Raw genomic sequence first — 22,068 nt, 5'->3', positions numbered from 1 at the left:
GGAGGGAGAGGGATGGAGAGTAGGAGGGAGGGAGAGGGATGGAGAGTAGGAGGGAGGGAGAGGGATGGAGAGTAGGAGGGAGGGAGGGGGGTGGAGAGGAGAAGGGAGAAAGGGAGGGGGATGAAGTGGAAAGGGGGAGGAGGGAGAGGAATGAGAGGAGGGAGGTAGATGGAGGGAGAATGGAGTAAGGGGAAGGAGATAGGGATGCAGGAATGAGGAAGGGAGATAGAGTGCGTGGAGAGGAGAAGGGAGGGAGGAGGGAAGGGGAAGGAAGGAGGGAGAAGTGAAGGGGAGGAGGGGGGAGGCAGCATCTCCTCACTCAACTCTTCGTGCAAGAACCTCCAAAGTGGGTTAGGTGCAGCCCCAGTGAGTACATCTGTGAAAGTATGGAACCAAATTCTTGAACTTCCATGTCTGCTACTGTTTCATCTACAATGAAGCACTGGACTTTATTAACCCTTCATGTATGGTTGACTAAATCCACTTAGCTGCTTGGCAACAACCCTCCCTCATTCATTCTCATCTGGTGCCTTCATTCGACAGATATTTACTGAGTGTCTATGGGTGCCAGCCTCGGTCTCAGGCGCTGGGGACACAGTCGAGCATCCTTGCCAGGGACGTTCTAGTGGACAAGACAGACAAGAAACAGGATAAAGAACCGTGTCGTGGTGATGCACTGTGGTCTCCTGAGACCTGTGTAAATGGGTTGATGGATAGGGATATTGGCTGGTGAAGTGGAAGATCCCTGCCTGGAAAGAAAGGGTTGAAGGAAATAGTAACAAGAGCAGAAAGGAACAGTGAGAATTGGCAAAGCTGGGACTCTGTCCCCTCCTGGTACCAGCACTCCATCAGTCACAGGAAGAAATAGAAACCATAGTGATCTCATTGAGTCTGTATCAGAAGATGGCCAAAAAACGTTCCAAATTCTCATGAAGACATTTTGCAATGTGGAGTCATGTTCACTATGGTTAGCTTCATCTTGGTGGGCACTGTGCCTGGGTGGGATTCCTAAGGATAGGCAAAGCCGCTATAGTTAACAGGATTTAAAAAAATAAAGTTTCAAACAGACGATTCAGAATGGGGCATATTCTATAGGACAATTGATGTGGTTTATTCTATGATAAATCACAACGGGATAGGAGAACGTGAGGGGTGGGAGAGAGAGGATCCTTGTAGACTAAATAAGACTGTAGAATTACCATATGATCCAGGAATTCAAGTTCTATGTATAGATCCAGAAGAGTTGAAAACAGGGTCTTGAATATATATATATATATATATATACATACCCATGTTCACAGCAGCATTAGTCACAATCTCCAAAAGGTAGAAACAACCCAAGTGTCCATCAGTGGATGAATGGATAAACAAAATGTGGTCCATCCATAAAATGGAATAGTATACAGTCTTAAAAAAGAAGGAAATTTTGACACATGTGACTCCACGGATGAACCTCAAGGGCATTATGCTAACAGGACAAACACTGTATGATCTCACTTAAATGAGGTCCCTAGAGCAGCCAAATTCATAGAGACAGGAGGTAGAATAGTGGTTGCCAGAGGATGTGGGGAGGGAGGATTGGCTGTTAGTGTTTAATGGGGACAGACTTTCAGTTTCCCAAAATGAAAGGAGTTCTGAAAATGGATGGTGGTGGTGGTTGAACAAAATGTGAATGTACTTAATGCCACAAGCTGCACACTTAAAAATGGTTAGAAGGGTAAATGCTATGTTATATCTATTTCACCACAGCTTTAAAAAAGAGATATGGCCACCAAATGCAAGACACAGACTTTCCTGACTCAAAGAAATCAACTGTAAAAAAAAAAACAAGCAGGGAAATTTGAATGTGGGCTGGAAATTAGGTGATGTAAAAATCATTGTTGGGCTTCTCTGGTGGTGCAGTGGTTGAGAGTCCGCCTGCCGATGCAGGGGACACAGGTTCGTGCCCCGGTCCGGGAAGATCCCACACTCCGCGGAGCGGCTGGGCCCGTGAGCCATGGCCGCTGAGCCTGCGCGTCCGGAGCCTGTGCTCCGCAACGGGAGGGGCCACAACAGTGAGAGACCCGCGTACCGCAAAAATAAAATAAAATAAAATATATATTTTTAAAAATCATTGTTAATTTTGTCAGTGTGATATTAGTAAGAAAATGTCTATGTGCTTTAGACATGTAGTCTGAAGTTTGTAAAATCATATAAGGTCTGGGATTTGCTTTAAAATAGCTCAGAAAATAGGAAAGGAAAATGGATTTATGATGTAAGTCTGACAAAATCTTGATAATTAGTGTATTTGGGTGATGGGTTTGTCGGGTTCACTGTGCTCTTCTCTCTGCTCTTAGTGTATTTGAACATTTTCAGAATAAACAGATCTGACAAAACACAGTTTTTGAAAAGTGAAGGCAAACTTCTAAAACACGATAGTGGGGGGAGGGGGAAGGGATAAATTAGGAGTTTGGGATTAACATATACACACTACTATATATAAAATAGACAACCAACAAGGACCCACCGTATAGCACAGGGAACTCTACTCAATATTATTTAATAACCTATAAGGGAAAAGAATCTGAAAAACTATATATATAGTTACATATATAATCACTTTGCCGTACACCTGAAACTAACAAAACATTGTAAATCAACTATACAATTAAAAAGTAAAATAAAATAAAATTTTAAATAAAAATGAACTTAAAAATTGAATTTTAAAATAATAAATAAATAAATAAAAATTAAAATGTGTAACACACACAAAAAACACGTTAGCAACAGTATTTTGTACCACTAAATTTAAAAAATTAAAACCATTTAAACATACTTATCTCACTGATGTCTCATCCTTTGGGTATGTCTATTATTATGTATATTTTATAGTGCATATAGTAAATTCAGCAGAATACTTATATAATCGATAAGCAAAAATATATACATTATGTGCGTGTTGAAAATGTGTTTGTTTTACTGGTAGGGGTAGATTAGAAGTTTGGAGATTGTAGCTATAAAGACCCTTCAAGTCTTTTTATGGTCCTAGAAAGTGACTGGAATGGGAAACTGGGGCATAAGTTAGCCATTCAAGGAGGTTGTGCTGGAAATGGTACTGTAAGCAACGTCTCCTGATTCTGAATACCCTACAATGCTTCCCTCTTTCTCCCTGATGTGGCTGACTTTATTTTCTGAGTTATTTAAGAGAAAATCCCTGCCACTTGCTGTTGTAGAAACTCTTCAGCCAAATGATTAAGAGTTTGAGTTTGGGGCTTCCCTGGTGGCGCAGTGGTTGAGAGTCCGCCTGCCGATGCAGGAGACACGGGTTTGTGCCCCGGTCCGGGAAGATCCCACATGCCGGAGCGGCTGCACCGGTGAGCCATGGCCGCTGAGCCTGCGCGTCCGGAGCCTGTGCTCCGCAACGGGAGAGGCCACAACAGTGAGAGGCCCGCGTACCGCAAAAAAAAAAAAAGAGTTTGAGCTTGGGACTCCGACAGGTTGGGGTTCGAATCTCAGTTCTGCCAGTGTCTAGCAAGTTACTTCGCCTCTCTCAGCCTCCCTTTATTCATCTGTAAATTGGGGATAATGTAGAATCTACAGCATGGCAGAGTTATGACAAGACAACAAGATCAAAAGTGTCTGGCATACAGTAGGTGCCCAATAAACATTAGCTGTCATTATTATTAGAAATTATAGTTATCATTTTCCTTGGGCAACAGGGTTTTTAAATTCTTTAAGTCACTGTGACACTCTTCCTTATCCTAAAAAATCTATTTTCAGTGGGTATGCAGAAATAACTCACTCTAACCCCTTAAAGAAGCCTCATTTTCTGCAAGAACTAATCAAATTTCTTTTTCAAAAGAAAATAAAAGGGGCTTCCCTGGTGGCGCAGTGGTTAAGAATCCTCCTACCAATTCAGGGAACACGGGTTCGAGCCCTGGTCAGGGAAGATCCCACATGCCGCGGAACAACTAAGCCCGGGCACCAGGACTACTGAGCCTGTGCTTTAGAGCCTGTGAGCCACAACCACTGAGCCTGTGTGCTACAACTACTGAAGCCCAAGCACCTAGAGCCCGTGCTCCTCAACAAGAGAAGCCACCGCAATGAGGAGCCCGCACACCGCAACGAAGAGTAGCACCTGCTCACCACCACTAGAGAAAGCCCACACGCAGCAATGAAGACCCAATGTAGCCAAAGAATAATTAATTAATTAATTAATTTTAAAAAGAAAGAAAATGAAAGGAAACAGGAGGTGAATGGAAATAAATGGGAAGGGAGGGGAGAGAGAAGGCGGGTCCTGGAGAGGGGATAAGAGAGGAGTGGTATTTAGCATTGCAGCTGCAGGTATTAAGTGCACCCTGGTTATTTATGAAATGATGGGTGGGTGGATGGATGGATGGATAGAAATATGGACAGGCGAATGGATGTAAGGATGGATGGGAGGATAGATAGGGAGATGGATGAATGGATAGATGGATAGAAAGATGGGTAAGTAAATGTGTGCATGGAAGGATGGATGGATGCATGCATGCATGCATGCATGGATGGATGCATGGATGGAAATGTGTGCAGGTGAAGGGATGGATGGATGGGGAGATGGATGAATGGGTAGATGGATAGAAAGATTGGTGAGTGGATGGATGGATGGATGATTGGTGAGTGGATGTGTGGGTGAGTGGATGGATGGACAGGTGGGTGGGTGGCTAGATGTGTGGATGGAGAGGAGAGATTGTCAAAAGGAAGACAGCATGGGGAAAAAAAAATAAAGCTTGGTCACCACGTAGCCTTTCTAGATGATGCCTGAATATGCCACCAGATGTCAGCCTAACCTCAGGAAACCACCTCAGAGGCCACATTGGCTCCACCTTTCTCACCTAACCTGAAGCCCTCCAATTCAAAATGAGCACTGGCTCCTTTCGATAATACAGTTTTCATCGCGCTCTGCACTTACACACTTCTCATCAGTACACTCCAAACCCAGCTGGCATTTATAGCCCAGCTCCCCCTTCCAGCAGACAGAAGGAAGCCTGGCGAAGACACTGTTCGCTTCCTAGAGGTCAGACTGGCTGGCGTGAAGCGGGTGGGAGAAGGGATTTCCGGGTCCCCGGGAGTGATTAGTGTCCTTGTCAGCCTCAACTCCAAGAGCCCTAAACTCATATTCACATCCCACTTGCCTGCTGTCTGCCCAGGAATCCACTCAGCTCTGAGCCTCGGCCAAAGAAGCTCTTGAGAAAAAGAAAAAGAAAAAAGTACCAGCTCTCCCTCCATACGGGGGGACTGAGCCTTCACACAAACCGCCTTCAACCCTCCAACAGCCTAGAAAGAGAGACTTCAGGGGTGGTGATCGAGCCCAGAGAGGTCACTTGCCCAAGATTACACAGCAGAGCTGTCTCAAAGCCCACCCTTCCACCCTATGGTGGCTCCCAGGAGAAGACCCACTTTGGGCGTCACTGGCAAAGAGAAAGGGGTCCCAGGACCAGAGTCACCGGAGTCACCACATTCTCCCAACCCGGCACCCACCCCCTGCCCACCCCACTTCTCAGGTTTAGGCTCAGGGCTTGAGGTGGAAGTGTGATTCCCGCTTCCCCACCCCACCCCCCACCACCAGAAAGTGGCATTTCTCATCCTGGTTCGGAAATGTCCATCCCATTGGAAAGATTTGCCAACCCCTCTGAGTGGACACTCACAGAACCCCGGAGCAGAGTCCTGCGAGCACGCCCCGCCACGCCCACAATTAACCCCTTTGTTGCTGCCCCGTGGGTGCCCCAGGGATTCACAGAAGGGACTCCAGGCAGCGGGTATGGATCAACAGGCTGGGAAGGAATTTGAGATTTGAGATTTCAGCAACCAGCCCAGCCGTATGAATCCGCCCCCGCACGCCAACCCCCACCTCCGCCACCCCGCCGCAGAAGCTTGTCAGAAACAAGCGTTACCTGACCCCAAGAGACCCCGTTTACTGCTCCCCAACCCGGGTCCCTGTCCCGGGCTGGGGCTGGCCGTCCACCCCGTGCATACTCACTCCCATTCTTTCCTCCTGGCCTGGGGGGTGCTGTGGATTTTGTGCGCCTGGTGGGCCAAGATGACATCCCGGTGGTCCACCACGCCGCCCCGCCGCTTCAGGGGAGGGCCCTTGCAGCCGCCGCTCATCAGGTGGGTCCGCGAGTCCTGAGGGATGCTGACTGTGTCCGCGGGGGCGCCGTCCGTACCTGCAGGCCCCAAGCCGCGGTCGTGCAGGGCATCATAACTGCGGGGCGAGAACATGGGGTCCGGGACCCGGGAGGACTTCGACATCCATGGGCCTCACGCAGAAATCCCAGGGTCTTCTGCCTCCAGCCCGGGATGAAACTAGAGGAGGAGAGAGAAGAGAGCGAGAAAGAGCGAAGGTAAGGGGGATGCAGAGAGCAAACACAGGGAGGAAGAGAAGGGAGGTCGGAGGACCGCACAGGGGGCTGGCCTCCTTTACAGGAAGTCAAAATACACCCCAGGCCCGGCCCAACGGGATTTAGTATTTCCTTGGCAACTCGGGGCTGGGAAGCCAGTTCTTAGGAGCTGCCCAGCAACAGAGGCAGCACCATGGAGCAAAAGACCACGAGGCTGTGTCGCAGAGCACTCGGTCCACCTCCCAGGTGCCCGCCACGGAGGGTGGGACCCCGTATTTCTCAGCATCTCAGTGTTGCCCTCGGCAAAATGGGTCATCAAGAGCCTGCTTGTTCACTCTCGGCTGGTCCCTGGGTCCTGTGAGCTCCAGAGTGTCATTTAGAAAACTAAAAGGGCGAGTTCAAAGGTCGTTTTAAAAATCCACACAGGGTACGGCCATCTGTGAGTGAGCCCGCTCTTTGCCACCTTGGCTGGTTCTTTAAAAAGAGAAAAGGGACAGAGTTCTTGCCTCTCATGAATATATCAGGTGGGTATTCAGCCCCAGAGGGACTGAGAGCCCAGAAAAGATCTTTGTCTCCATTTCATTCACTTATTCACTCAACAAACGCTGAGCGAGCAGCCACTGTGTACAGGCCTTGCACTGGGTGCTGGGGACACAGTGTAAGTGAGACACGCAAATGTTTCCCTCTTCGTGGCATGGAGGTTCTAGAGGGTGAGGTAGACGCTGAACAAAATAAGTACATCACGTGGAGATTAGGAGCTGAAAAGTGCAGTGGAGGGCAATTAAGCAGGAAAGGTATATTCATTTGCTGGAGTTGCCATAACAAAGTACCACATGCAGGGTGGCTTAAACAACAGAAATATATTTCATCACAATTCTGAAGGCTGCAAGTCTGAGATCAAGGTGTTAGCAGGGTTGGTTTCTTCTGAGGCCTCTCCTTGGCTTATAGATGGTTGGCTTCTCCCTGTGTCTTCACATGGTCTCCCCTCTGGGTGTGTCTGTGTCCTAATTTCCTCTTCATTTTACCTTAATTACCTCTTTTTTTATTTCTTTTTTTCCCCAAATGGTAGGAGAACTTTATTTTTTTTTAAAAAGTCCTCTTTTTAACCTGGCCCCTTCCCCCACCACTAAAAAGCAGGTTTATTGCTGAAAAGGAATCCATTTATTTGAGCATACTCTTTTTAGGCAATTTCAATTTCTTCCACTCTCATAACACCACTCTGTATTTCTCACTGCCAGTCTTCTCTTTAAACACTTTTTTTTTTTTCAGGAGAATCTGCATCACCGTCTCTGTTTCTGCTTCTTTATCCTCTCCCATTAGAAGATCCAACCTATCTCCCACTTTCACCATGCTGCTTTTCTTCCATAATTTTCCCCCATTTAGCCTGAGTTCACCTTTGTGGGGTTTACTTTATTTCTTCTGATATCTAGGCCTAGCTTCTGAATAACATCATACCAAAAAGACTGAGCTACTTTTCTTCAGGTCTTTATAATCTTTGACCCCAGTGGGGTCGTCCTCAGGCTTCTCTTCCTGCTCACTCTATGATCACTCTCTTCATCAGAGTCCCCTCCATCTTCTACTTTTTGAAGAGTCTTTTTAGTGGATTTCTTAGAGCTTATATGACTTTTGAGTCTTATGGAAAATTGGAAAATATATTCTGGAGATATTAAAAGCCTTGGGAGTCTCAGTGAGACAATGTTACACAAAAGTGTTTTATGGGAATTCCCTGGCAGTCCAGTGATCAGGACTCTGTGCTTCCATTGCAACCGGTTCAATCCCTGTTCGGGGAACTAAGATCCTGCAAGCTGTGCAGTGCGGCCAAAAAAACAAAAATGTTTTATAATGTGACGCATTTAACTTGGTACTGGAAAAACAAAAGTATTGATTCCGGGAAGCACAGTGTTCGTGTGAAGGTGTCTCTGCAGAGTCCAATCCAGGCACCTGACTCTTTAAACACTGCTGGGCAATCTGACACTAGCCATAGCCGTGGTGCAAATGACCTTCCTGGGTCCTCAAGGTCAAGGGAAACTGGACACCGGCATCCTTGAGCTCCCGATCTGCGCCTGCTGCCAGCAGGAGTAGCCAGGCCCAGGGGCAGACAGCCTCAGCCCACCAGGCTCTCACGGACCCTACAGCCCCCGGGGGTCCACAGGGCATCCCAAGCTGGCCAGATCCAGGCAGGATGCGATAGACTCACAGGGAGACCTGGCAGGAGTGTAGGCAAGGAAGAGGAGCCTTAATTATGTCTTTAAAAGACCCTCTCTCCAAATACAGTCACATGCTACTGTGGGTTAGAACTTCAACATATGAATTTGGGGGCAGGAGATGCAATTCCGCTCACCGCAGAGGATGACAGGAAGTGATGGGTGGGCTGGTTATTGTATTAAATAGGGGGTCAGAGATGGGCTCACTGAGGAGGTGACATCTGAGCAGAGGTCTGAAGGGGGTGACGCAGTAGTTCTGCTGGGTGTCTGAGAGAAGAGTGTTCCAGGCAGAGAGAACAGAACATGCAAAGGTCCTGAGGCATGGCTGTATGTGACTTGCTCAAGGAACAACGAAGGGGCCTGGGGAGCTGTGAGTGAGGAGAAGAGTAGAGGAGATGAGGGCGGGGAGGTGACAGGGCAAATCACTCAGGACCTTGGTTCTTCTAGGAGTGAGATGGCCCATGGCTTTCAGATCCACAGCTCACCCAACAGCATATTTTTAACCTCAGACTGATTTTTTCCACCTATCAGCCCCCACCACTAGCCTCCCAGTGTCTGTCCAAGAAAAGTAAACCCACTGGAAGGCCGGCATGAATGAAGCAGAATTAGGAGCCTAAATCTCATGCACAAATATTGCAAGAGTCACCTCAACACCCAGAGGTGTAAGGAGATGGGTTCAAAGAACCAGGTGTGGGAATAGAGGCTAATCTCCCTCCTGGCTATTTCCTCTTGCTCTGCTTAAAGCCTTCAAAGAAATGAGAGCTCTCCCAGCCTCTCCTAAGAAGACCAACTCATCATCTCTGATGGTTCAGCTTCCTCTCATCATTCAGGCTGTGGTCAGATGCAGGCACTCCCCATCACAGCTTCCAATGAGGTCTTCCTCGTGGGGCTTTATCTCAGGATGTTGGTGCCATACGTACAAGGATCTTGACCTGTCTTGTTTGCCATTGGGTCCCTGACACCTTAAATATTTATTACCTGAATGAATGAATGAGTGGTCTTAGGGATGCGTCTACCCAAGAAAACATCATCAAGCACCTAGAAGACTGCTGCCGGGGCTCCAGGACTTCTCCTAAGTAAGGAAGGGATGAAGCGTGGTGGGAAAGAAGGCTTATTCCAGAGCCAGGTCCAACCCCAGCACACAATCAACTAGCTGTGTGGTCCCCAGCATTACTTAATCCTCTGAGTCTCTGTCTTCTCCTGCACGAGGTGGGGATAATCATAAGTAGTACAGAGAGCCATTGTGAGGGGTCAGTGGGTTAACCCGTGGGAAGGCAGCGCCCTGAGCACAGCACCAGGCCATGAAAGCACTTGGTCAACATTGGCTCTCAGGTGGCTATTGTGGCAGGTGGGTGGAGCCTGGAAGCTGGGGGAGGGCGGGGAGCAGCTGCTCAAGCAACACCACCGAGTGTGCTCTGCAGAGCCCTCACGGGTGCTTTTAACAACAGAGCCCCACCTGTCCTGTGTGTACACACAAGAAACAAACACATCCCCAGCCAACGGGCGCTTCCAGCCAGGTGTCCTTCCCTGGCACCTGCGGGGGCCCGTGACGAGGTGTGCTGTTCCCTCTCTCTGTTTGTCCAACCACAGTGCAGAGAAAATGGCAAAGCGTGTGGGGTTTGCTTCCCCTAGAAGTAGCCAGGTTCCACGAATAGACGGTGCAAAGAGATGACAATGAGGGAAAAGCAAATAGAAGAAAAGAAGCGGCATTAAAGAAGCGGCATTAAGCCTGAGGCCACAAAAAAACCTTACTGTTAATGTAATCAGAATAGAACTTCCCTGAAGTACCAGGTATCGCGTGTGTCTACTTCCCTGAATCCAAACTGAAACCACACTTGAGAGGGGGGGTTGACCCCCATTGCCAAGCCTGGACCAGCCTGAGTTGCCATAGCAACCAGATGGTACCTGGAGATGCTCCTGATTAATACAGGCTGGTCCAAGAGCTACCGGGGGAAAAGCAGGGAGGGAGGGACAGCAGGGAAGTCTGGGGGCCTTCTGTGTACCACCCCCACATGGACAGGGACATTTACACAGCTGGGCTGGGCACCAGGCTTCACCACCCACAGGCAAAACTACTAAAAATTAGTAAAAGATATGGCACCTAAAAGTAAAGGACTTACGGTTACCAAAGAGGAAAGATAAGGGGGAGGGATAGGAGGGATAGGATTCCAAATTAGGATTTGGGGAGTAACAGACACACACTGCTAAATATAAGAAAGATAAACAACAAGGACCTACTGTATAGCACAGGGGACTATTCTCAATATTCTGTAATAACCTATATGGGAAAAGAATCTGAAAAGGAATATATATATATGTATATATATGGCACTTTTCTGTATACCTGAAACTAATATAACATTGTAAATCAACTATACTTCAATAAAAAAATTAATTAAGGGAATTCCCTGGCAGTCCAGTGGTTAGGACTCCCCCCTCTCACTACTGAGGGCCCGGGTTCGATCCCTGGTTGGGGAGCTATCAATAAGGTCCCACAAGCCACACAGCGCAGCCAAACAAATAAATAAAAATAAAGTGTGATTTAAAAAATTTTAATACAAAAATTAAATTAAATTAAATTAAAATAAAAGTAGAGGAAAAGCATTCTCTAAAACTTCACAGGCTCCTTAAACACATTAGAGAGGATGGGAACTCAAAAATGCCCCACGAGTTCCTTCATCCAGGAAACAAAAATAAGACCAGGCAGGGCCTGGAATGTAACCCTACAAGGCTTCAATTTATTCACTGGTGTGGGAGGATGTCTTTTTTCTCCATTTGGGAGGAAAATTTTAAAACTAAAAATAGCCAGTAATTTCACTCCTAAGTGCATCTAGCCACTGAAAGTCATGTTCATAAAGCTCTATTCATAGTAGCTGAAGACTGGAAACAACCCAAAGGTCCAACAACAAGAAAATAGTAAAATAGGGTGTGATGCATCCATCAAACAGAATACTACACAGCAATGAAAAAGAAGATGCCACAGGCAGTGTGGATGAATCTCACAGACGGACACAGAGCAGGACCCACTGTGTGATTCCACTGATATGACATTCAGAAACAGGTAAAACTAATCTATGGTGATGAGAGTCAGAATACTGTTGACCTTTGGGGTGGAAGGGGTGTTGGGCTAAAACAACAAGGGAGCCTACTGGTAGGACTGCCAGATAAAACACAGGATGTCTAGCTATATGAGATATACTTATGATAAAAATCTATTCATTGTTTATCTGAAATTCAAACTTAACTAGTGGTCTCCTATATTTTTTTAATTTGCTTAACCTGACAACCCACTGAGGGGATGGAAATTCCTTAAACCTTTACCTGGGTGATGGTGGGGAAACAGTATACAGACATGTGTAAAAATTCATTTGTGCAGTTTTCTGCATATTTGTTACATCATTACAAATATTTTTAAAGCTAAAATAATCATACTAAATTCATTAAGAGAAATTAGATATGCCCTTCCTTCTTACAATCAAGCTTTGAATTGGGCAGAAAAAGGGATATAAGCCGGATATCCCCACCCAAACACAAGTCCCAGAGGAAGTGGGAAATCTACTCCCTCGTGTTACAGATAACACTGAGGTTCAGAGAGGTGCGATGGTTCACTCAAGGTCAATCAGCCTGGAACAGACAGGTCAGGGATGTAGATCCAGGTTTCCTGGGACTCCCAAGGCCTCTCTCTGAGGTCCAACCCAGAGTCTGACACTGAGCTTTTTCCTTGCCAGGCCCACTTCTCCCCAAACATAAACAATCTGGGGTAGGAAGGATTTTGTCCCCCATGATCTTGGCACATGAGTATGTTACATAACATGGCAAAAGAAAGTGGAACTAGGTTACGTGCTTTAAAATAGGGAGAGTATCCTGGGTTATCCCTATGGGCCCAAGGTCATCACATAGGCCTTTAAAAGTAGAAGAGGGAGGCAGAAGAATAGGTCAGAGATGCTATGGAAGGTGAGGCAGGAGAGATAAGAAGCATGAGAGGGACTTGATCCATGGTCATCAGTTCTGAGATGAAGGAGACACAAACCAAGGAATGCAGGTGGCCTCTAGAAGCTGAGAACAAACTCCGGCTTCCAGCCAACAAGGAAACAGGACCCCAGTCCTGCAACAGCTTAATACCAACTTCTGCCAACAGCCTGAATGAACAAGCAAACGGATTCTTCCCAGAGTGTCCAGAAAGGCACACAGCCCACCAACACCTTGACTGCAACCCAGCCAACCCTATCAGACTTCCAACCCGTGGAATCTGTGAGATCATAAATGCATGCTGTTGGTAAGCTAGTCATTTTGTGGTAATTTGATATGGCAGCACAAAAAAACTAATACACAATCCCAATCATGTAGAATAATTTTTACAAGAATTTGTAAAAACTGTGAGATTATTTATATGTATCCATATATACAGGTATCTATATAGATGCATATATGTACATAAACATATATACATAAAAGTCTGTGACTTTTTTTGCACTTAATAATATATCTTAAGTGACATTCTGCACCAGTTCTGAAAGGGTTTTCTAATGACTCCATAGAATTTATCTAGCGTGGACATCGGGCTCTTTTTCATCTTTTGCTGTTCCTCAAAATGTTGTAGCCATCATTTTGTACATAAGTCCCCATGAAGCTGCTACAAGTTTTTCTGTAGGATGAATTCTAGAAGTGGCCTTGCTATCAATATTTTAAAGATTATGTGCGTTTTAAAATTTGACAGATACTGCCACCAAAATGAAGGCAACACCCTGGGGAATAGATAGTGATCAGGGACTAAACTCCCAGCTCCTCTTGAACTGGTATGGCCATGTGACTCATTTTTACCCATGGAATGTGAGCAGAAGTGTAGAGTATCACCCTGGACCAAAGATTTAAGAAGCAGGTGTGCCCTCAATAAGTTCCCTTTCTCCTCTTCTGGCTAGATATGGAAAACACTAAGGGCCTCCTGTGTGGTAGAGCCACGAAAGCATGGTGGCCTGGATCCCTGAGTCACTGTGTGGAGGAGGAGAGCCATCCAGTGAATAGGAACACTCTCCCAGGGCAATCAGGTGAGTTAGAAACAAACTTCTGCTGTGTTTAACTTTTTATCCAACTGGGAACCTACCTGTTACAGCAGCATTCCTGACTTAGTCAGCTGGGCTGCCATAACAAAATATCATAGACTGAGTGGCTTAAATAACAAACATTTACTTTCTCACAGTTCAAAAATCTGGAAGTCCAAGACCAGGTCAGTTCCTGGGGAGGGCTCTCCTCCTGGTTTGTAGATGACCGCCTTCTCTCTGTGTCCTCACATGGAGGAGAAAGAGAGAACGAGTTCTCTAGTATCTCTTTGTATAAGGACACTAATCCAATCATGAGGGACCCAACCTCATGACCTTGTTTAAACCTAATTACCTCCCATCTCAAAATACCATCCCATTGGGGGTTAAGTCTTCAACATATGAATTTAGGGGGACATCAGTAAGTCCATAGCCTTTCCCTAACTAATATATTACTTGATGGAAGCAACACTGGCTTCATTCAATGAGTGTTTTTCTTGTGCTCTGAAATCTTTGCATTCAAGGGGAATCTACACAGGTGTGGCATCCTGTTGAGAAAACCAAAGCATTCATTAAAAAGAGAGCTAATCATGCAGCTCAATATCAAAAACACAAACAACCCAATCCAAAAATGGGTGGAAGACCTAAATAGACAATCCTCCAAAGAAGACATACAGATTGCCAACAAACACATGAAAAGATGCTCAACATCACTAATCATTAGAGAAATGCAAATCAAAACCACAATGAGATATCATCTCACACCAGTCAGAATGGCCATCGTCAAAAAATCTACAAACAATAAATGCTGGAGAGGGTGTGGAGAAAAGGGAACCCTCTTGCACAGTTGGTGGGAATGTAAATTGGTACAGCCACTATGGAGAACAGTATGGAGGTTCCTTAAAAAACTAAAAATAGAACTACCATATGACCCAGCAATCCCACTACTGGGCATATAACCTGAGAAAACCATAATTCAAAAAGAGTCATGTACCACAATGTTCACTGCAGCTCTATTTACAATAGCCAGGACATGGGAGTAACCTAAGTGTCCATCGACAGATAAATGGATAAGGAAGATGTGGCACATATGTATAATGGAATATTACTCAGCCATTAAAAGAAGTGAAAACTGAGTTTTTTGTAGTGAGGTGGATGGACCTAGAGTCTGTCATACAGAGTGAAGTAAGTCAGAAAGAAAAAAACAAATACCGTATACTAACACATATATATGGAATCTAAAAAAAAAATGGTTCTGATGATCCTAGGGGCAGGACAGGAATAAAGACGCAGATGTAGAGAATGGACTTGAGGACACAGGGAGGGGGAAGGGTAAGCTGGGACTAAGCGAGAGAGTAGCATTGACATATATACACTACCAAATGTAAAATAGATAGCTAGTGGAAAGCAGCTGCATAGCACAGGCAGATCAGCTTGGTGCTTTGTGACCACCTAGAGGGGTGGGATAGGGAGAGTGGGAGGGAGGCACAAGAGGGAGGGGATATGAGGATATATGTACACGTATAGCTGATTCACTTTGTTATACAGCAGAAACTAACACACCATTGTAAAGCAATTATATTCCAATAAAGATTTTTTTTTAAAAAAAGAGAGCTAATTATAGCATCTCTGCAAGAAATCATTTCCTCTCACCTCTTCCTCTTGTACTCTCTCTCAGCCTTCATTCTCTTTCTTCTACTTGTTGTTTGAGCTTCTGTTAGGCAGGCTCATTCCTTCCAATCTTGCTCTGTGTGCTAAGATCTGTCAATAAGCCATCTTAATCTAGCCCCAGACAAAACAAGGGTTGCTAAGACCCACGGAAAGAAATGGAATCCCCTCCTGAGTTCTAGGCTGAAGAGTGTGAAATTCGACAAACCGTGGATTCTAACAACCAAGGTGAAGCTAATCCAAATGTCATTTTGAACTGACCTTCAAATGCATTCGTCACTTTCCAGATGTTTTATTTGGCTGATAGTAAAAGTGATTTCCGGACCCTGAACAAACAATCTCCAGAGCAGGTAGCCAGGTAAGGAGCAAGTGTTAAGACTCTACCTAGAAGTAAAAACTTTTAACAGGGAGCAATAAAAACAAAAATCAACAAGTGGGACTGCATCAGACTAAAAAGCTTCTGTACAGCAAAAGGAACCATCAGCAAAACAAAAAGGCAATCTACAGAATGGGAAAGGATATTTGCAAACTATATATGGGATAAGGGGGTGGTATCCAAAATCTATAAAGAACTCATACAACTCAGTAGCAAAACAAACAAAAAAATTGATTAAAAAATCGGCAGAGGAACTAAATAGACATTTTCTTCCAGAGAAGACATCCAAATGGCCAACAGTCACATGAAAATGTGCTCAACGTCACTAATCATCAGGGAGATGCAAATCCAAACCACAATGGGGTATCACTTCACACCCATTAGAATGACCGTCATCAAAAAGACAAGAGATGACATATGCTCACAAGGATATGGAGAAAAGGGAACCCTCATGCACTGTTGGTGGGAGTGTTGACTGGTAACAGGGAAACAATCCAAATGTACATCGATGGATGAATGGATAAACAAAATATCCAATGGGATATTATTTGGCCTTGAAAAGGAAGGAAATCCAGACACATGTTACCACATGGACGCACCTTGAGGACATTATGCTCAGTGAAGGAGGCCAGTCACAAAAGGACAAGTACTGTTTGATTCCACTTATATGAGGTCAAATTATAGAGGCAGAAAGTAAAATGCTGGGTGCCAGGGGCTGGGAGAAGGGGAAATGGGAGTTAGTGTTTAACGGGAACAGAGTTTCAGTTTGGGAAGATGAGAAGAGTTCTGGAGATGGATGGTGGTGATGCAGAACATTACGAATGTACACAATACCACTGAAGAATTGTTAAAATGGCAAATGTTATGTCTGTTTTATCAAAAAAAAAAGTGTAGAAAAACTCTTAACAGGGGCTTCCCTGGTGGCACAGTGGTTAAGAATCTGCCTGCCAATGCAGGGGACACGGGTCCGAGCCCTGGTCCTGGAAGATCCCACATGCCGTGGAGCAACTAAGCCCATGCACCACAACTATTGAGCCCGTGTGCCACAACTACTGAAGCCCACATGCCTAGAGCCCGTGCTCCACAACAAGAGAAGCCACTGGAATGAGAAGCCTGCGCACCACGACAAAGAGTAGCCCCCGTTCACCGCAACCAGAGAAAGCCCACGCACAGCAACGAAGACCCAACTCAGCCAAAAATAAAATAAATTAAAACAAAACAAAAAACAAAAAAACTCTTAACAGGTGATCCAGAAACATCCACCCACCTTCTCTTTTTTTTGGCCGCGCCATGTGGCTTGTGGGGGTTTAGTTCCCCAACCAGGGATTGAACCCAACAGTGAGAGCGCAGATTCCTAACCGCTGGACTGCCAGGGAATTCCTGATCTTTTTTTTTTTTAATTTATTTTGGCCGCGCTGCGCAGCATGCAGGATCTTAGTTCCCTGACCAGGGATCGAACCCGTGCCCCCTGCAGTGGAAGCTCGAAGTCCTAACCACTGGACCGCCAGAGAATTCCACCCCCCATCTTCTTGAAGGTACTTAAATATTCACAGTTACCCTAGAATTTCAGCTTTCTTGCCTCCCAGCATCAAATACCCACTTATTGAGGGCACCGATAAGTAGATCTAGACACAGACCAGAGCTCTCATGCTGATTCAGACAACCCAAAGCCACCCCATCTCAGGCAGTGTGAATTCACCCCATACCCCACCTTTGCAAAGAGAAGCTAAGAGCAAGGTGAAATGAAAAAGCCAGAGCCAACAAGAGCTCTCATCACTTGGGGCCAAACTCCAGAATTGCCCCACATACATGAGAACAGAGCTAAATAAAATGCCAGGCCAGATGGCAAAGGCTGAAGGCTAGGCTGAGACCAGCACGCCAGCATAGCCGTGAATACGGCTGCAAAGGTCCATCCCCTGGTGAGAAGAAACCATGTCACAGCTGGTCTCATTTTTCACCCGCTCGTTCAATTGCCCATCACAGCACAGGGATACACACACTCCCTCCCCCGAGGATGAACAGATCCCCTGGAATAGCTGGATGGTTTTCACGGCTTCAGGACACTGACTGGGATTTAGGAAGGAGAAAGGATGGGAGACCTCCAGGGCTTAAGCTGGTAGGCAGGATCCATGCGAGCCACTAAATCTCAAGCTGAATCCTCCTCCCAACTTCAGTTTCATGGCTCTATTACCCTCCCCATCACTCATTCATTCATTCATTCATTCAGCAATATTCACTAAGCACCTACTGTGTGTCCGGCAGTGTTGTAGACACTGGGGACCCAGCAGTGAACAAAACAGACATGGTCCCTGCCCTCATGAAACTCACATTCTAGAGGGGGAGACAGACAAGAAACAAGATAAACAAATAAAATATGCAGATGGAGGAAAGAAAACAGGAGAGGAGGAAAAGGAAGGGGAAGGAGAATGTCATTTAGAGAAGGTGGTCAGAAAAGACCCTAGTGGGAAAGAAGCATTTGAGTAAAGATCTGAAGGAGGTGAGGGAGGAGCCATGAGGGTGGCTGGGGGAAGAGCGGTCTAGACAGAGGCAACAGCCCGTGCAAAGACCCTGTGGCTGGAACGTGCCTGGTGTGTTCAAGGAAGAGCTAGGAGGCCTGTGTGGCTGGAGTGGAGCGAGTGAGGGGATGAATGGGGGGAGGTGATAGAGGAAGGTGACAGGGACAGATGGTACAGAGCCTTGTGGACCACAGGGAGGACTTTGGCTTTTGCTCTGAGTAAGGTAGGAGGCATGGAAGAGTCTAAGCAGAGGAGGGACTTGACCTGACTCAGGTGTTCTCAGGCATCCTCTAGAGGTCAGATTTGTAAGAAACCCAAAAAGCAGTGGAATTGATCACACCAACCATTGTGGGACTCCCTCTCTCCCTCCTTCACCCCACATTCTACTCATCATCAAGGCTGCTGATTCTACCTCATACTTCCTCTCCCACTTTCCATGGTTCAGGCCCTCATTTGCCCCATGCAGATGGACCGTAATACTTTCCTCTGTGTTCTGAGTCTCTCCTCCCTCCAATTCATCATCGACTATCAGGTCATCCGTTGGCCAATCCCAAAAGGACTCCTCACTTCCAATCCTGAGCACATCCCCAACTTCTGCAACTCTTTGCCTCCATCCTGAATGCCCTTCTATCTCCCTACCCCCAAAGTCCAGCTCAAAAGATGCTTCTGCTCTGAAGCCTCCAAGATAATTCGTCAGTGCCCAAACCTCTCACCTGCCCACAAATGCCCATGGCTCTCTACCTCCAGCACCTGCCACTCCCTGCATGGGGCTAGTTCTGGCTGCAGGAGCGAGAGACACGCCAGAGGTGCTGGGGAGTTATTACCCTTGGAAGATTCCTCAACCAATGACTGATGGGCGTTGATAGAGAAATGGCCCCAGCTTTGCAACCAACCTGCTTGGATCCTGGATCTGCCCCCTCCTGCTGTGTGACCTTGGACAAGTCACTTCACCTCTCTGGGCTACAGCTTCCCCATCTGTAAAATGAGGATGATGAGAGCATATATTTCATCGAGTTCTTGTGGGGATTAAATCATTTCATTTCTACATAATGTGCCTGGAACAGCATCCCACACATGGTAATTCCCTAAAGACGTGTTTGATATTATTATGACTGTGGCTACCATTATGATTCCACCCTCTGCTGAATCCTCAAAGCCTAGTACAGTGCCTGGCCAGCAGGAAGGACACAATGAACACTTATTGAAAGGTAGATCAGGGAATTCCCTGGTGGTCCGGTGCTTAGCAGTCGGTGCTTTCACTGCGGTGGCCCGGGTTCAATCTCTGGTCGGGGAACTAAGATCCCGCAAGCCGCAGGGCCAAAAAAGAAAAAGGTAGATCAATTATTCCTCTTGTCCAGGGCAATATCACAATTGGACCCATGTTCTATACGCCGGACACCATTTATCATTCTTAAACTTGCTTGACTCTATTGGTGCTGGAAGGTTAAAAGGAAAAAGAAGAGACTGCCAGGAAAAAAATAAAACTTCTCCCAGGGGAGAGTGTTCCTCTAATGTTGCTCCCTTAAACTAAACTGTTAGGCATTTGCTCTCTTCTGTGTTCTCAGGAGTGGGTGGGTAGTTTTACCTACCAGCTGCATCTTTGGAATACTTTTCCTTCAATACATGTTTGTGACTTCTTGGTATTTTGCGTTAGTGGGGATTTCACAATCTCCCTCATTCATTCTGCAACTTCGGCCAGCCAGTGGCTGTGGATGGTTATAAACATATTAATACGTGAAGACATTAACGCATTACGATGCTAATTATTAGTCCTGATGTGCTTCGTTTGTTCAGCAAATATTTACTGAGTACCGACTGTGTGCCACTGTGACTCAATTATTGCACATCTTGGGATCTTAAAACTCTCAAGAAATCGTCTAAGAGCTGCATCCCCTTAAGGCTGAAAGAAATTGTAGGGCTTCCCTGGTGGCGCAGTGGTTGAGAGTCCGCCTGCCGCTGCAGGGGACACGGGTTCGTACCCCGGCCCGGGAAGATCCCATATGCCACGGAGCGGCTGGGCCAGTGAGCCATGGCCGCTGAGCCTGCGCGTCCGGAGCCTGTGCTCCGCAACGGGAGAGGCCACAACAGTGAGAGGCCCGCGTACCGCAAAAAAAAAAAAAAAAAAAAAAAATTTTAGTGATGGTTTTTGCTGGGGGGAAATAGCTGGATACCAAAATTGGAACCATTTTTAGAAAAGAAAAAAAAAAAGTGAATAGCCCAGTCTCCAGTCCTGAAAAAAATATTTGAAGATGAGCCTCCCTACACTTTGTTCTTGGTCACTAAGAATTAACATGTGGATTAGTCGGGTCCAGAATATGTTTTCAATACCCATCTGACTTGCATGCCTTAGGGGAGGGATGGGTGGGACGCGCAGAAGAAAGGGAAAGCTGAAGCATGAACTACAGAAGAAATCAGAAGTGAAAAGAAGCCAGACACAAAGACCACTTATTGTCTGACTGCATTTCTATGAAACATGGAGAAGAGGGAAATCAGTAAAGACAGAAAGCAGATTGATGGTTGCCAGTCGCTGGGGGACTGAGGAATGAGAATAACTGCTTCATCGGTAGAGAGCTTCGCTTTGGTGTGAAGAGAAAGTTCTGGAACTAGATAAAGGTGATGGTTGCACAACATTATTGAATATACTAAGTGCCGTTTAACTGTTCCCTTTAAAATGGTGAGAACAGTAGACTTTATGTTGGGTGTATTTTACAATTAAAAAATTAAAGAAATTGGATACACACCTTTGCTCTGGAGAGAAATTTAAAAGTAGTCAAGTATAGCACAGGGAACTATACAAACTATCTTATAGTAACCTATAATGGAAAAGAATCAGAAAAGAATCTGAATATATATATATTCTTTATATATATATATCACTTTGCTGTATACCTAAAACTAACACAATATTGTAAATTAACTATACTTCAATTTTTTTCTTTTTTTTTTAACATCTTTATTGGAGTATAACTGCTTTACAATGGTGTGTTATTTTCTGCTTTATAACAAAGTGAATCAGCTATACATATACATATATCCCCATATCTCCTCCCTTTCGCGTCTCCCTCCCTCCCACCCTCCCTATCCTACCCCTCTAGGCGGTCATAAAGCACCAAGCTAATCTCCCTGTGCTATGCGACTGCTTCCCACTAGTTATCGGTTTTACATTTGGTAGTGTATATATGTCACTTTGTCCCAGTTTACCCTTCCCCCTCCCAGTGTCCTCAAGTCCATTCTCTAGTAGGTCTGAATGGTTAATAAAATAAAGAATACAGAAAAAAAATTTAAAACCAAATTACATTGATGAACTCTTGCAAGAACAGCAACAGCAAAAAAAAGTGGCCAAGATTTAGTGAGCAACTACTATGTGCCCAGCACTGAGCATCACCTGGCCTGGCCTCCCAGGACCCCTACCACTGGGATGCCATGGTTAGCCTGATCATCAGCTAGGAATACTGAAGCACAGAGGGGCTGAGTGATGCCCCTAGGGCTTCTAAGACTCTGACCAACACTTAGCTGCTCCGGAATCCTGTTCAAATGCAGATTCTAACTCAGGGCTGAGTGGGCCCCAAGACTCTGCGTTCCCAGAGGGTGCTGGTCCAAGGTCTGCACTTTGAGAAGAAGGTCTGGAGATTCTGACCGGCGGCCCCTCCCACTCGGTTAAGTCAGGCTCACTGTCCACCATCAGACAGGCTTGGCCTTGCCGGAAGGGGTAGGAGAGCTTGCCAAGAGCCCTTGCCTGTCTGTCACTATGAAGACAGTGGGATTGAAAGATCCTGGAATAGAATCTTCCCTCACTTGCCCTTGGCCATTAAGGGCCCTCTGGTCCTGTGAGCTAACATTTCGAAAAGAATAATAAAATAAATAAGTCAAACCCTCTGCCGGAGCATGTGATGTCCAAGAGCTGCACTT

General features: G+C 45.9%; 1 protein-coding gene and 1 pseudogene across 1 annotated transcript in view; both read right to left on the bottom strand.

Annotated features, from left to right (window-relative positions):
* CACNA1A (calcium voltage-gated channel subunit alpha1 A) overlaps positions 1–6,704 on the bottom strand; it is a 316,609-nt gene extending 309,905 nt beyond the window's left edge. The window contains exon 1 of the mRNA XM_029216768.1: positions 5,999–6,704. Within this exon, the coding sequence (XP_029072601.1) occupies positions 5,999–6,270 (272 nt within the window). The 5' untranslated portion in view covers positions 6,271–6,704. The remainder of the gene's footprint in view (positions 1–5,998) is intronic.
* Positions 6,705–7,520: 816 nt separating this feature from the next.
* On the bottom strand, positions 7,521–8,341 carry LOC114891478 (annotated as a pseudogene).
* Between the last annotated feature and the right edge of the window lie 13,727 nt (positions 8,342–22,068).

Source organism: Monodon monoceros, unplaced genomic scaffold, assembly GCF_005190385.1.
Source record: "Monodon monoceros isolate NGI ecotype Baffin Bay Population unplaced genomic scaffold, NGI_Narwhal_1 Super_Scaffold_12, whole genome shotgun sequence".
Taxonomy (NCBI): Eukaryota; Metazoa; Chordata; class Mammalia; order Artiodactyla; family Monodontidae; genus Monodon; species Monodon monoceros.
The sequence above is the reverse complement of the archived record's forward strand: the minus strand, read 5'-3'. Positions and strand labels throughout refer to the sequence as shown.